Below are 14,778 nucleotides of genomic sequence, written 5' to 3'. Positions count from 1 at the left end.
AGACTGTACCCAGGCCATCCCCTTCTCAGGACTAGTCCCTTTGAAGGATGAAGCCCTCAGGTAAAGGACTTCAGCTAGGGCCAAGTAGGGTAGGAAGCTTCTTACCCCTCATCAGGCCAAAAAAATCCCCAAGCCAGCCATGGGTGCCATCCAGCTAGTGTGCACAACTTGTTACCCCACTGTGCTGCCCTGGGACCTGGCACCAATCACAGCCCCACCAAGTCATCTGGGTACCTTGGTTTTGGCTTGAATGGGAGCCCCATGGTCCAGCAGGATCTCTGCAATTCTCACATGTCCATTGCGTGCTGCACAGTGGAGAGGGGTCAGCTCATCCTGGGAAGAGAGAAGGGTTCAAGGGCTCACTATGGCATAGAAGGGCAGGGGTTCCCTCAGGTAGAGGACTAACAGGGACTTTGGACTTGTCTGCAAAATAAGGTGAAACTGAGCATGGCCTCAGCTCCCAGGGCACACCTTTGTAGCCATGCAGCCTCCTCACGTCTACATGTACCAGCAAAAACCTGGTCCATCCCCTTAGTATACCAGAGACCTTCCCTCACATTCCCAGCAAGATGTTTGCAGAGTAAGCACTGGGCATAAGGAGCTCAGGGAGGGAGACAGCCCGTGTAAAGATGGGATGTGTTCAGAAGTGCTCTCACCTTGGTCCTTGTTTCTATCTGGGCCCCGCGGTCCAGCAGCAGCCGCACCATGATGATGTTGCCCCGGCGGGAAGCTATGTGCAGGGGAGTGATCCCATTCTGCCAGGAGGAATGACAGCCTGTCAGAAGGAGCAGCCCTTTCTCTTTGAAGGAGGTAAGGGACAAACAAAGGAGAGAGTGCAGGGAGAGCTACATCTCTGCCCAGGGACAATGCTGGGGAACACCTTGTTTAACAGGGCTGTGAGAGAGGACTGTGCAGCTAAAGGCTGCAGACAGAAGCTACTCAGAGCTTGCAGGAAAGCACCAACTCATGGATTGGGCTTCACCTGTGGCTCTGGAAGAGGCATCCTAACTGTAGGTTCTATGAGCTCTGCCCTGCAGCAACAGCACCAGCTTTCCCTCAGCCCGGACACAAGGTCTCCAAGAGCTTTCGGGACACATAGTTGCTTCTGACAGAAGGGAGACATAGCAGAAAAGGCCCATGATGATTATTAATTGCACCTCCCCAGCATCTGTGCTACTTTCTGCATAGCCCCACCTCACCAGGAAGCCCTGGGAGCTGCTGCTGCACCCTACATGGATAGGAGGCACAGCATCCTCCTCTGTTGCTGGAGCAGCACAGACCCCAGTAGCTTCCCACTCTGCACTCACCTGGGGTGTGAAGTTGACACTGGCTCCACGGTTCAGCAGTAACTGGGCCACACTGAGATTCTCATAGTGGGCTGCAATGTGCAAAGGGGTGAATCCAGTCTAGGGAAAGAAGGAAGGATCAGCCAGCCAGACACATGCTCCCTGATGAAACTATGGATTAATACAGCATACCAAGCTGCTGTTCTCCCTGGGGATTGGGAAATCTCCCAGAGACAGCACAGGAAAACCACGCACCTTGGAGAGGACATCGGCATTGGGGTCATTCTGCAGCAGCACAGCAGCTGTGCGAGTGTCGTCATTGCGGGCTGCGATGTGCAGGGCCGGCAGACGGACCTTACCCTTTGTCCCATAGTTGATAAGGTGAGCAACCACATTTTCATGTCCTTGCTGGAGAGCCACAGCTAGTGGAGTGAAGCCATCCTGCCAAGGAGAGGGAGAGAATCAAGGAGCCACAGCAGGACCCAGCATCCCTCAGTAGCCCCCACAGGCAGGGCCACAGGCTCCTCCCCCAGGGTCTCACCTCTGTGGCTACATTCTGGTTGGCTCCATTTTCCAGCAGGAATTTCACAACTTCCAGGTGGTTCTCTTGCGCTGCCATGTAGAGGGGTGTGAAGCCTTTCTGCAAACACAGGGCCATGCACATCAACACAACTCTTTCTTGAGTTCTTTGAAGACCTACAACCCCATCAACGCCCACACTCCCAGGTCAGTGAACAGGGGCAGAAACACCTATTGTAGGTGTGAAAAATTAAAAAACAAAAACTGGCAACAGTGGAACAATCACAGAGAGATGGAGCTCAAGGCTCCACATATCCAGAAAAAAGCAGGCAATGCTTCCTAAGAGTCAACCCAGAAGACACTGCCTTCTGCTTACTGCCAGTATTGTCTCTAGCTTCAGGGACAATTGTCCCATCAGGCAAAATCTGAAGAACTTTCAGCCCTTTTAGGCCCAAGGAAGAGTGATCAAAGGAAGCACAGCATGTTTAACTGCGCGGGTTGCTGGAGATCTCAAAGCTTTACCAGGGAGGCATTGGCGATGAGTCCTCCCAGGATAAGTTCAGTATGCTTGGATGTGTTGACAGGGACTCCCTCAACAGAGACCACGCTGGTCTCCCCATGTACCTCAAGATTCCCTCCACCCTATTTGCACCCTTGTCTCTTTTCAGGAGTCTCTTGGCAGAGCAGTCCTTGCTCCTGAACAAGACTAGAAAGAAACAGCAAAGGGCTGCTGAAATACCCATGCTGGGCACAGTTCCCACCATGAGGACACGACCATCACACATGATGGGTGCCTTTCTGTTCCAGACCAGGTCACCCTACCTGGGACTGTGCATTGACGTTGGCCCCATAGTTCACCAGCTCCCGGACCACATCCTGTTGTCCAGCCAAGGCAGCAATGTGCAGGGCTGTGTTCCCCTTCTGAAAGACACCACAGGACAGTGCTCAGGGGCTGAATCAACCCAGGATGCCAGGGAAGGATGGGCCTGACAGGTGCTAACAGGCATGCAATCAGAGCAGCTGGCCAGAAAACCTTTAGAAGGCCATGCAGCTCTCACTCCATGTTCCATCCCTGCTTTAGACCAACCAGCCACCCTTCCCATTTGCTGGCCAGGGAAGAGAGTGATTTCTTCTCTCCCATGAAGATACTGGCAGCAGAAGCTTTATGCACTGTCAGGCACTGTGCATCTCCAGCACTGAGAGATTGGGGGAGGGAGGCTGGGGGAGCTGAGCTGGCAGTCTTCAGGCAAAACTGCAGTGTATACCCTGGTAGCCAAGGCATCCCAGCAAATATAAGAGATGATGAGCAGGCTGGAAAATGCACACACACAGGTTTTTCCGACTTGTGCCTTTGGGTGGTGTGGCAGAATGCCAGATTCTGCTCTGTGTCCAGAACCCTGCCAGAGCACCACGGAGGTGGCAACTGAGGCCTCCTCCTGTTCTCACAGCCCTTCAGCTGGTGATGGAGGCTGCTCATTTGTCAGCCCTGCTTGCTTGTGCCGTTGTCTTGCTTGTCATCAAGTGAGAAACACACCTGCTGTGCTGATGCATGAGAGAACAAGATGTTATTTACAGAGCACCAGAGATCTCCAGGCTTGTGACAATGGTGTCGAGGCCATCTTAGTGCTGGAACATGCAGGGGCTGCCCTGGGGCAGCAGCCCGTGCCAGGAGGAGATTTTTAGTAAGACAGGACTAGCACATGTTGTAGTTCATGTTACTCCCCTCTGAAGTCCACAATGACCCCCCACAGGGGAGAGGCACCTCCCACCCACCTAGAGATGTCAAGCCTGTGCTAAAACCAGAGCCTGGTCCTAGGGCCCAGCCCAGCAGCACTGCCACTGGCACAGTTTTTCTGGGGGCTGACAGCAAACAGCATGATCACTGCTCAGCTACTGCTGGTGTGTCTGGCAGTAATGGCAGGATGCAGAGCTGTGACCAGTGTGGCCAGACTTCCTTGTCCTTACCTTGGTTGTTGTCTCCAACACTATTTCCTTGTGCAGCAGCTCCACCACCATTTTCACATGGCCCTCCTTGGAGGCCAGGTGCAAGGCGTTCAGCCCATTCTGGAGGAAGCAAAGGTGGGAATGGGGAATTAGTCATCATCCGGGGATGGAGCTCTCTGGGGAGCACCCTATTCTGAGCTCCTGTGCAGACAAGACTGTGGGAACTTGGCCCATGCTGGAGAAAGTCCAGGCTGGAGGGGGCAGGAGTGATTGCCCTGTCCTTGAGCTCTGCATTGACATCCAGCCTTGGTGCCATAAACAGCTAGCTCCATGCTGCCAGGAAAACTTCACACAGCTGAATGCTGAGTTGCTGACTAATGCTGGAGGTTTCTCCATGAGCAAAACATGCAGCCCACGTAGGCGATTTCCTACGGGTGGGTGGTACCACAGCTCAGTGTTTATGTGCTTGAGGCACAGGAACTGCTTCAGTCCTACCTGCTCATTGTACATCCCTTATGTCAACTCCTGTCTTTGCTCAAGTGACTTTCCATGGGGTGCCCCTTCTTACAGTCAGGTTTTTCACACCTAAAGCACAGAGCTGAGCTTTGTGCACAGCCCAGAGCAAGGATGCACCACTACTGCTAAGTGCACATAAAAATCTTAAACATTTACATTTACACAGACAGACGAGGAGCCCTGCTTGGGACAATGATTTTATCAAGCAGCAGCCAAATTTAATTCACTTTGTTTAGTTTGTGAGCTTCCAGGCCAGAAGCTGGCTTCTCCCTGTGTTTCAGACTGACCAACAGTATCCCATCTTGCAGCCCATGGTGGGCTTTGCTCCCCCAGAATTCAGCTTCAGAAAAGAGTGTAGAGAAGGTGTTGGCTATATCACTGTTAAGCTCTACCAGTTTCAGGAAGCTCCCAAAGAGCTAAAGTCACTTCTCAGGAACAACTCTGCAGGTGCCCCAGTTTAGTTTGCCTTTTTCCTACACGTGGAACCTGAAGAGCAGAGGACTGGCCAGTGCTCCTTTAGCATCCCTGGGTTGCCAGGCCAGACAGCATCCTCAAGGCTACTAAAACGGCTTCTGCTCTGCTATTTCTGACACCCTCTTCCACTTCCCAGATGTGAACCTATGGGCTGGGATATTTGCTGAAAAAGAGGTTAAATAACTGCAGGCGTTTTCAGATGCCACTTTTTCTCCTTGTCCCTCACTTCTCCCAGGTGGATATTCTAGGTTTACTCACCCCTACACAGTGTTGTTGCATGGCAGAGGGACACCTGCTCCTGCCCAAGTACTCCACCTTGCAATCATGTGTTTCAACTCCTGACTGGAAGGTCACTTCACAGAAATGCTTCATCCCCACCTAAATATAGGGGTAGGGGAGCAGAAAACGCCCAGGGAGGCTCAGTTCCAACCTTCAACACTCCAGTTAAACTCAGAACTGCTTCAAGAGTGCTGCCAGACTGGAAAAGGGTTTTCCACTCTTTCCCACTCAAAGCACCAGTTGCCCAGGATCATAGCTGAAGAGTCACAGATTCTTTTGCTCAACTCTGATTTCAGTACAAAGAGCAAAAATCTAAAAACCTACAGGCCTCCTCAGCACCCCAATTCCAGAGTTCTATCAAGCCTCAAGCACAAAAGGTCTGCTTCCAAGGGGAAATGAAGTGGGAGTGCTGTAATACCCACAGAACAGTGCCATTGAAAGGAAATGCTTCCCAGCCATGTCTGGCTATACTGAGTCCATCCTCTCTGGCCAAGCCCATTTCTTTGATGAAGACACACCTACACAATCCCATATAGATAATCACTGACACCCTTACCTCTGTGAGCTCACAAGTCAGATAAGTGATAAGTGGCCACAGACATGGAAGCTTTATCTCAGTCACACTCACTAACCAACAAATGGAGAGCACAACCACAGATGCTCAGCTACTCCACTCAGCCCATAACCCCTTCTACACAAAGGATTCATAAATAACCTTTTGAATGCTATAAACCTGTGACAAATCATGAATCTGTAAGAAATAGTTGTGCAATAAGCACAGAAGATTTTTTCCATTGATGGCCCATCAGTATTTCTGCTCCAGCAACAGTACAGGCTGTTTTGCACATTTGCTTTGGCTGGACAGCTCATCCGAACCAAAACTGCCACAGGATGTGTGTAATTTGAAAGGGGCTTTATTTTCCTCACCAAATGCTGCAAATAATTCCCAGAAATCCCAGTAACTGGCTATAAATGTGACAAATGCAGCCCTACAGAATAACACAGAGACTTCGCACTTAGCCTGTCGCAAAGAAGGGACCTGCTCTGGACTGCCCATCAGGACTGGCCACCTCAACAAAGACCATCTTCTGGGCACCCACATGCCATCACAGTGCTGTTCCCAGCTGGCTGGAGTCCTGGCAGCAAGGTGCACTTATCCTCAGTCCTCCAGTTCCTCGTGGATGAGATGGGACCATGTCAGAACTTGAAACATGAAAGGTGGATGATGAAGACACTGATGCAGCAATGAAGGAGGTGAAATCGGCGGGATGAAGATCAGATGGCATGTAAAGGTCTCTGAACTTGAGTAAGAATACAGGGCCTGTGGGATAGGTCTGACCACATATATCCCTCTTTATTCTATACAGGACATGTGAGGTTGGACCTTTCCCACAGGTCTGATATTCCTCAGAAGGAAACCCCAAAGTGCCATCTAACCTCAGGGAGATGGCAGGAACCAGTGCAAAGACATCACTGGGAGAAGACCCTCATACTGCTGTAGCCATTGTCTTTCCATCAAAGTGTTAAATGCCTTCACCAGCATCAGAAATCTGGCTCGAAACAGGACTTGAAGCCAGCCAGTGGAGATAGCTGATGACAGACCATCACTTTTGGTGAGGAAGAAGTTCAAAACCATCATTTTTAGCTTGTGGATGAGTCACCCTGTTGTAATTCTTTACAGAGCCCTCTCCAGACCCCCATATCCCTCTGGGCTAGAGCATTACAGGACCAGTGGACTTAGAAATCCTCCCTCTGCTTTTAGGCTTGCTATTGGAAATGAGTGAACATCCATGGTGTGCTCTGCTGCATCTGTGGGAACCTGTCCCCAGTAACTGCACTGCACAAATCAGTAGGTCTGAACTTCACTTGGTCCAGGGACTTGATACTGGAACAGATGAGTGTGCCTTTGTGCTACCTGCTGAGTCAGCCTCCCCAGCAATACCACTGCTCCAGAAAGCAGTGACAGCACAGCCTGTCTGCTCCCCCTGCTCAGCCTAAGCCCCCTGAATCTGTCCCTACAGCATCTGCCCCAGTTCAGGCTCAGACACTTGCATTTGGCAGCTACACAGATACAAAATGTTCTGATGTTGATGTGCAAACAAATCCTCAGTGCTTGCAGCTCTTTGCTCCTGTACAAACCTGTTCCTTTGCAGCATGCGAGGGCTCCTCCTGTACAACATCTCCCAGACCACTGCAACTGGCATTTTGCAAACATTCACTGCCTGTGATAAACTGCAACTTCTAGGAATCCGAAAGCCTTGGCACTGCAGCAATGTAGCCAAGGAAATAACCCCCAAGAGCCATTCCTGTGATGTTCCAGCTACTGTGCACTGCTCTTCACAGCTATCTGCTCTGCCCTCTGAGAAGCAGCTGAGCTCTTTGCAATTGTCCCATTTGATTGCCACACTAAAGGACCTCATCTCTGCTTACCCGTTAATGTCCTTTGCAATGCTCCAGCCAGTATATCCAAGGTCCCCAGATCTTTATAGATGCTGCCCTCCTGGCCCCAAAGACAACTGCTCCAGGTCTGCCTTCTGGTCAGCCACATTTTCACATGAACTAGAGATAGTACCAGAAACCCTGTGTGTTTCACCTACCTGGTTACAGGTGTTAATATCTACCCCATTCCTGAGGTGATCCAAGGCTTTGTCCAGATTCCCAGATCTTGCAGCTCTCAAGAAACTGGTTGCAGCATCAGCCTTGGGGACAAAAAGAAAAAGCATGAAACTCAGAGCCCCCTTGTTCTCCCCCACCACCAGCACTAGGTCAATTCTTCGCTCAGCTGCAGAGAACATAACAGACCAAGCAGAAAAGGCAGAGGCCAGGCAAGTCACAGTGGGAACTGCTGGGACAGACTGAGGTGCCTCAAATCAGACAGGAAGAAGGGCCGGGACCTGGACTTAAAGTGAAGAGCATCCAGATAATGGGGCAGAAGGTCTTGCAGCTCATCCCACCACACTATGGGGACAGTAGGGAGGGAGCTCCTGCCACAACAGCCTCCCTCTTGGCCCAGGAAACCTCTCTGTGCCTGGGCTGAAGAGCTACACTGATGGAGCTGTAGTGAGGCCACCCCTACCCTCCTCCAGAAGCCACTGGATAGCAACACTGGTGAGCTCGGGTACCAGCACCAGGGACAACGGCCCCAGCTCAGCACCTCACAGCTGTGAAAGTCACAACTCTCTTTTTTGACAGCACCTCCCTGCTATACCACAGCCAGCCCAGGCAAGGCACAGCAATCCTTTTAGCAACACTACTCAGCAGAGTGAGGCAGCAAATGGAGACAATGACATGGCACACTAGAAGCTGGAGAACAGGGTGGAAATGCAGTGATGTGGGTTTGTGAGTCTGGGAACTTGGACTGGTGGTAACTGGAGCTGGTATGTGCCTGCTCAGGCCAGCCCAAAGGGCTCTCCACAGCCAAGAGCCACAAGACATCTACGGCATGGGTACAGGACACACTCCTCTGTCCTCAGCTCCAAGAGAAAATTAGAACCCCTCTTGTAGCACTCACATCAGGACTGACCAAGGGACCTCCTGTGCTACGAGAGGTGTCACCCCAAGCCATCCTGTATTGCCCACAGCCTGGTTGCAGAGAAGCATCCAGGATTAGGAAGCTCCTGGGCAGGACCTGGAATCAACACAGCCAGAGACAAAAGCACTGGGATGGATGATGGACCACACAGGTTCAGGGCTCCTCTCTTCTCTTCTCTTTGCAGTCTCAGACATTTGAATTGGGACTTTGAAGCAGGACAACTCAGATGCTTTCTGGTCTTCTCCATCTGCCTCCCCCAGTTCAACTTTTCTGCCTGACACTCCTACCACAGAGAAAGGCAGCCATGCCCTGGGCCCATTAGGACCCTGTTCCCTGCTGTAGAGGTAAGGCTCACAAACAGGGTGACCTGGCCCTGCTGGACCAGGAACAGAGCTCAGGCCAGGCTACCTCTACAATGGCAGAGTGCCATGGCCCCTCTGGGGATGCCCAGGGGTCAGAAGGACAGGTGGTGGAGGGCAGCACCACCATGCCACATCACAGTGCTCAGCCTCCGTGTGTGGGGGGAACACGTGCTGATCGCATGACCTCCCGTGCCAGCTGGCTCTGCTTGCTTCCACCTCAGAGGAGAGCCCCGTCTATCAAGGAAGAGCCCCCAGATTCACAGCAGAGCTGTGGCTTTGGAAGGCTGTGAACACAGAGGAGACACAGCACTTCGGTGCTCTGCTCACACAGAAGGATCAACTGCAAGAGCCAGAAGGAAACACCAGTGTTGTGCTTAGAAGTGCACATTCACGCTCTGAGCTCTGCGTGCCGTCTGGGGTCCAGTGAGGGAACAGTGACAGCTTCAAGCAACAGGCTGAATGCAAAGAGCTTTTCCAACTCCAGACACTGCTAGAAGCCTCTCCTTCTGAGGTCAGGACCAACAAGGCAGTAAACCCTTGGAAATTCAAAGCACAGCTCAGCCAAGCTCTGTCATCCACATGACAACACACATGGAGCTCTGAAGATTAAATGATAAAACTCTACATGGCCCTGCAGTAAAGGGGCTCCCAAAGCCCCAGCACACCCAGCAGCAGAGACTACAAGCAGAAAGCAAGCAGAAAAGCAAAGCAGAGGTCTCTGTGGGTGTGAAGAAGAAGTGTATTGAATACTCACAGCCACGTCTGGACCGGACCTGCCCTTTCGTGCTGCCATAGTCCGGCACTTCGGCTGAAACCTGAGCCTGGTGTCCCCTCTCTCCCTCCTTGGTTATCTACTCCACAGCTTTGAGAGAGCCAGTAAGTTACATTGCATTCTATCTAAAAATACAGGCTCCGTCCTCTCTCCAATGCAAACCCTGCAGGGATCGCCAACTGCTAATGGAATTTGTTCATTTTCTCTCCATTATTGTGTCAGACAGGATATTTAATACCAAGCCATCTCCGGAAAGCAAATGACTGCTGCCAAGCGCAGGGAGGGGGTCAGAGCTGCAGGTACCACCTCATGAACAGCAGAGGAAAAGCAGCCCTACAGATATGCCCAGGAGCCTGGCAACTCACAGGTAACTCCTGCCACAGAGGAGAGGGTTGGGGGTTCCCTCCTGACTTTCTGGATGCTGGGGCCCAGGCCTTGGAAAACATGTCAAGGCTGGAATGTGTCAGAGGTGCTGTCCTTTTGCTCCCCATGCTCAGCATGTACCTTCCAGAGATGCACAGAGAGATACAGGGCATCAGCAATCTGACCACACATTCCACCAGAGAAGATGGAGTAGCTCCCCTCAAACGGTAAAAGCAGATCCACAGTCACACTGTCCTTCTGATGTCAGGCTGCACAATGGGAATGCTTGCCTATTGCTCAGGGCAACTCGCTTCCCAGGAAATGGAAGCACGGGCTGGGTCACTGCCGTGTCCTGAATTTCAGCAAAAGGGAGCACTGACAGCAAGAAATGCAGAGATCCCATGAACACAAGTAGATGTGCACATGGAGAAGAGACACACACATATCCCAGTCAGCACCATCCCAACTCCTCACCCAGCCACCGACACACGCATTGCACTGTTTTCACCACCCACGAACAAGCGCACACAAAGCGCAGCACAGCCGTGCTGCATGTACACGCAGTCACTCACTGTGTGCCCCAGAACATACAGCAACTGCTTCCAGATGCAGAAACTGTCCCTGCTGATTTTCCTTTATTTGGAGTTTGCAGAGTTTTTTTCCATTCTCCTTTGCCTTCCTAGTAATTTTCCAGGAAGGAGATATTCTGGAGGAGAAAATAAGCTGCCTTACTTGCTGCTGTGTACCTCTTGCACTCTTAGGTGGCTGCTAAATCCTATACACAGGCATCATGCTCTACAGACTTGCAGACATCCAAGCTGTGAAGTGTCAGGAGTCTGCTGCCAGCAATTCTGCAAGAGAGAAGCCTCAGATCTGGACTTCGTTAAGTGCTTCAAGACCTTCTAAAGTCAAAAACATAGCACAGTACATCAGACTGTGCTTTTACTCCCCTTTCTTTTTCTTCAGGAAAATAAAATCTCCCCTAGTCTGCTGACAATCTACCTTTTTCCCTTTCCCTCTTTCCTGGGGCCAGAGTAAATTTTTTCTCATTACACCCTCTCCTGGCCCTGAGTAGAGGGTTCTTCTGTTCCTTTTCCTAGGTGTCCTCCTGCTCTCAAAGCATTAATGCCATTAGCCTGGAACCACATGACCATATTGCATTGTAGCCATGGCCAAGGCAATAAGCAAAGGGGAAGTCAAACCAGAGGCTCAGGCTGGATCTCAAGGGCTGCAGTCAGAGGTTCATAAGCCTGCTGTGTCTCTGGCTGCAGTCAGTGTCCTGCTCTAATCTCTTCTGACAGTGCCTGCTCCCGCCCACACCCAGGGAGGAGCTCTCACCAGCTCCTGCTGCATATCACTGATAAAAAAAGGGAGGGTATCAGCATTGCCTCCTCCTGTTAAAGGTAGCCACACTTAGCAGGAGCCCACTCTGTATGAGCTGGTACATGCTATAAATAGATGATTTCCAAGTACAAATGAGTTCAGGGACTCGTGTTGGATCTCACAGTGTTTTCTGGGACACAAAGACAGTCAAGAAGCAACTCACCACTCTATTCCAGCCCGCCACACACGCCTCCTGCTGCATTTCCCTCTTTACCCTGTCTGCCCACTTGTGTCTTCAGCCAAGCTGACACAGACTCATGGAGCAGCAGACAGGAGGTCCAGCAAGGAAACACCTGAAGGCTGGGCAGCAGCAGTCACTCCAAGAGCCAAAGAAACCCAGGACTGGCAGTGAGATGCAAACCCAAATCCTGGCACCAAGCCATATACTGCCATGGGCATCCTGTCTAGATGCTCTGGAAAGGTCCAACTCACACATCAGGGGTCATTCAGTAACTTCCAGCTATTGCTGCCAGTGTTCTGGAACCTAAAGTCAGCTCTGCCAGCTGAGGACATGTGATAAACCCTCGCCAAGGGCAATAGCCATTTTGCCATTTGCTTGGACATTTCCTTGCTCATCTGGGCTTGTGTCGAACAGTGGGCATGATCCTCACCTTTGAGGCATTATTTCCAGCAGAAACACCAGAACCTCACATCAGTGTAGTGGTTGACCTTTAAGTAACTGTCCAACCTAGGAATGTCTCTGGAGCCAATGCTCATTTGGACCTCTCTGCCTTGCAGATATCAAGTACACAGTTTTTCAGGTGATAACCTCAATCCTTTCTCATCAGATGAGAAGAATTTGTCAGTCTTCAAAATGCACTAAAAGAGCTGCTAAGATTAAGAGCAGGTAGGGATAACACCTAGGGTCCCCATAGGATTATCAGGGAAGATGAGGAGATTCACCTCAAAATGCTCAGAAACAGAAGCCATACTGTCTGTCTTACAGGAACTTACTCTCCTGTCTGTATTAACAGAAACTGGATGCTCTCAGTGGGCCCTGCAGCAGAAGCAAAATCTACTGGCAGGTTTCTGCCTTCTGAGTAGAAGGCAGCATTCAGCAGAATACAGCATCTCCAGAGAGGCCACAGTAGCAAAGCCTCAGGCAGTCAGCCAGCAGAGCACAGAGAACAGGCAGATACTGCAAACCCAGAAGAAAAAGAAAAAGCATTGGGAAAATTCATCTGACGAAAGGATAAATCCAAATGCTTGAACTTTATTCTTTCATCATCCTCACCCCTATCCACATGACTCAAGACAGAAAAATGCATATGCCTAAGTTCTATTCTCCCATCATCCTCACCTCTGCCCACATGATTTAGCACAGGTCTGCAGACCTTAATAGGACTGATGAGAGTTAAGGCACAAGAAGTCATCTCTGGAAGGCATTTGCAAGTGAGTTTGTTCTCATTTCATGCACCAGCCTGAGTAAACCCTTTGTCCATGCTCCTTTCTGCTTAGTGGAGATTTCACAACAGCCCCAAAGCACATACTACAGAGGCTGATATGCCCAGCAGGGATCCCCAGAGCAGGATGCAAGGGGGAGTTCAACCATCTTGCAGCAGGCGAATCAGAGCATGCAGGAAGTGAAAGATCTGTTCATGTTCCCATGCAAAGGACAGAGCTGGAGAAGAACTTGGCACAAAGTGGCAAAGGAGAAATCCCAAAGTAGAAGGAGGAGGGAAGGCAGACCCCTGGCATTTTTATGGGAAGGGAAGCAACCTGTCAATTAGCATTTTTCTGGTGCTGAAGAGAGGGCAAGCTTTCCCTCAGCATCAGACTGGCCTCTCCACCATGCACAATCCTCCACCATTACATAATCATGAGTAATGAGCTTTTGGAAAGCCCGTTTTTGTGCACCCTTAACAGGAGAGGTAGTTCTGGACTGTCACTGGTGGTACAGGTAAGGGTCAAGGTTAACTCAGTCCCTGCTGAGCATTTTCAGATACAGATGACATCTGTGTTGCCATTTGGCTCCTTCGTTCCCTGCTCATGGGTCCCCTTTGCGGCTGCTCCAGCTGGAGCAGGTTCAGAACTGTGAGGAGGGCAAGATATCACAAACAGCTTAATCTGCACAGAGCAAGGCAGCAAGAAGCTGCCCCTACACAGCAGACTGATCTTTCTGATAAGAATCCCCTGGAGGGCTACAGCCCACAGCTCTGTGAAGGCCTGCAGTGCCTATCTGCTGCCTAATGGGTTTTCTAAGTAACATGTTCTAGATCTTGTGCTGTCCTTTGCAAACTATCACTTTCCCTTTGAAGTACAGTGCTGGATCCAGCAGCAGTGGAGGGTGAAACAGGGGCTGGTCCAGAGACCTGAATGGGAAAAGGAGACCAGAACATCTTTCCTTTCACACAGAGCCAAAGCGACGAAAGAATTAACACAGCTACTGCTCCTGCCAGCTGAGGCCACACACACCCGGGGAAAGCTGTCACTCTCCTTTGATGTTAGCAGGAGCCTCTGCTCTCTGCATATCCTGAAAAAGAAAAGCTATTTTTACCTCATCAAAAAATATATAGACTGTGACTGAAGACAATAAATGAGAGCTCTTTGCTCAGGCACTACATCTAATAACATAACAACATCTACAGCTGCTGAGAGAGATGCAGCAGCACAGCAACTGCGTTCTACCTCCTACTTTCCTGATGCCCCACTTTTTTTGGACCATGACATGGTTCAGACAGGTCTGTGCAATAAACACTGGGGAGCTGAGAGGGCTCTAGCATGCTGGCAGTGCAAGGAGGGAGACAGAGACATGCTCTAAGCCTGCCTGATGTTAGCCTGGGACTAAGACACAGCATTGAACTCAACCTGCCCTGGGCTCTGTCAGTGCCCTCATGCTCAGGTGAGGTGCTGGAGTCCAGATCATACAATCAGGGTATGCCCTGTTGCCCTGTGGAGTAGGTTCTTTTTCTTTCCTAGTGACGCTTACAAACTGCTCCTGATTTCTGCAGTCTGTTCTGACTCATTCCCTACCTCTCCTCCAGCAGGACTAGTCCACACCTGCTCTGCCTGCCTACATGAACAAAAGCACTTAGAAGGGGGCTTTTCTGTTGGCATCTGCATGCTGGATGGTATCACAGTACAGTCCTTGTGCTGTGGCTACCATAAATTTACTGTTTTCAGCCTTAAGTCATGCTTGCCTGGCCAGCACTTCGGGTGCAGCCTCTGGAAGCCATGCAGGGAAGAAAGCATTGACAGAAAAGCACCAGAAGCACAGGCCCGGTGATATATCTCTGCCAGCAGGTCCCTGGTGAGGAATGCAAGCAAAGCCATTGCAGCACAGCCACCTGCTCCACAGCAGAGCCAGCGCAGCGCTGTGCTGAGAGAGAAACATCATCCTGTGCACCT

At 50.8% G+C, this 14,778-nt stretch overlaps 1 protein-coding gene across 21 annotated transcripts in view; it reads right to left on the bottom strand.

Moving 5' to 3' along the window:
- The window catches only part of ANK1 (ankyrin 1), a 55,773-nt gene that overhangs the window by 20,926 nt on the left and 20,069 nt on the right, over window positions 1–14,778 (bottom strand). For 20 of the 21 annotated variants that reach the window (XR_015279745.1, XR_015279748.1, XR_015279746.1 and 17 more), the window contains 8 exons: window positions 7,616–7,717; window positions 3,771–3,869; window positions 2,628–2,726; window positions 1,828–1,926; window positions 1,542–1,727; window positions 1,308–1,406; window positions 657–755; window positions 235–333 (listed from right to left, as the gene is read on the bottom strand). Coding sequence is in view for 17 of the 21 variants with exons in the window: in XM_086865392.1 (XP_086721518.1) it covers window positions 235–333; window positions 657–755; window positions 1,308–1,406; window positions 1,542–1,727; window positions 1,828–1,926; window positions 2,628–2,726; window positions 3,771–3,869; window positions 7,616–7,717 (882 nt within the window). In the remaining 4 variants the exon portion in view is untranslated. Of the gene's footprint in view, window positions 1–234; window positions 334–656; window positions 756–1,307; window positions 1,407–1,541; window positions 1,728–1,827; window positions 1,927–2,627; window positions 2,727–3,770; window positions 3,870–7,615; window positions 7,718–9,666; window positions 11,315–14,778 lie in introns of those variants that run through there. The other variant, XM_023940801.2, reaches the window with a different exon arrangement.

This window comes from Cyanistes caeruleus, chromosome 29, assembly GCF_971803275.1.
Source record: "Cyanistes caeruleus chromosome 29, bCyaCae1.hap1.1, whole genome shotgun sequence".
NCBI classification, from domain to species: Eukaryota; Metazoa; Chordata; class Aves; order Passeriformes; family Paridae; genus Cyanistes; species Cyanistes caeruleus.
This window is presented reverse-complemented; position numbering and strand designations above follow the sequence as displayed.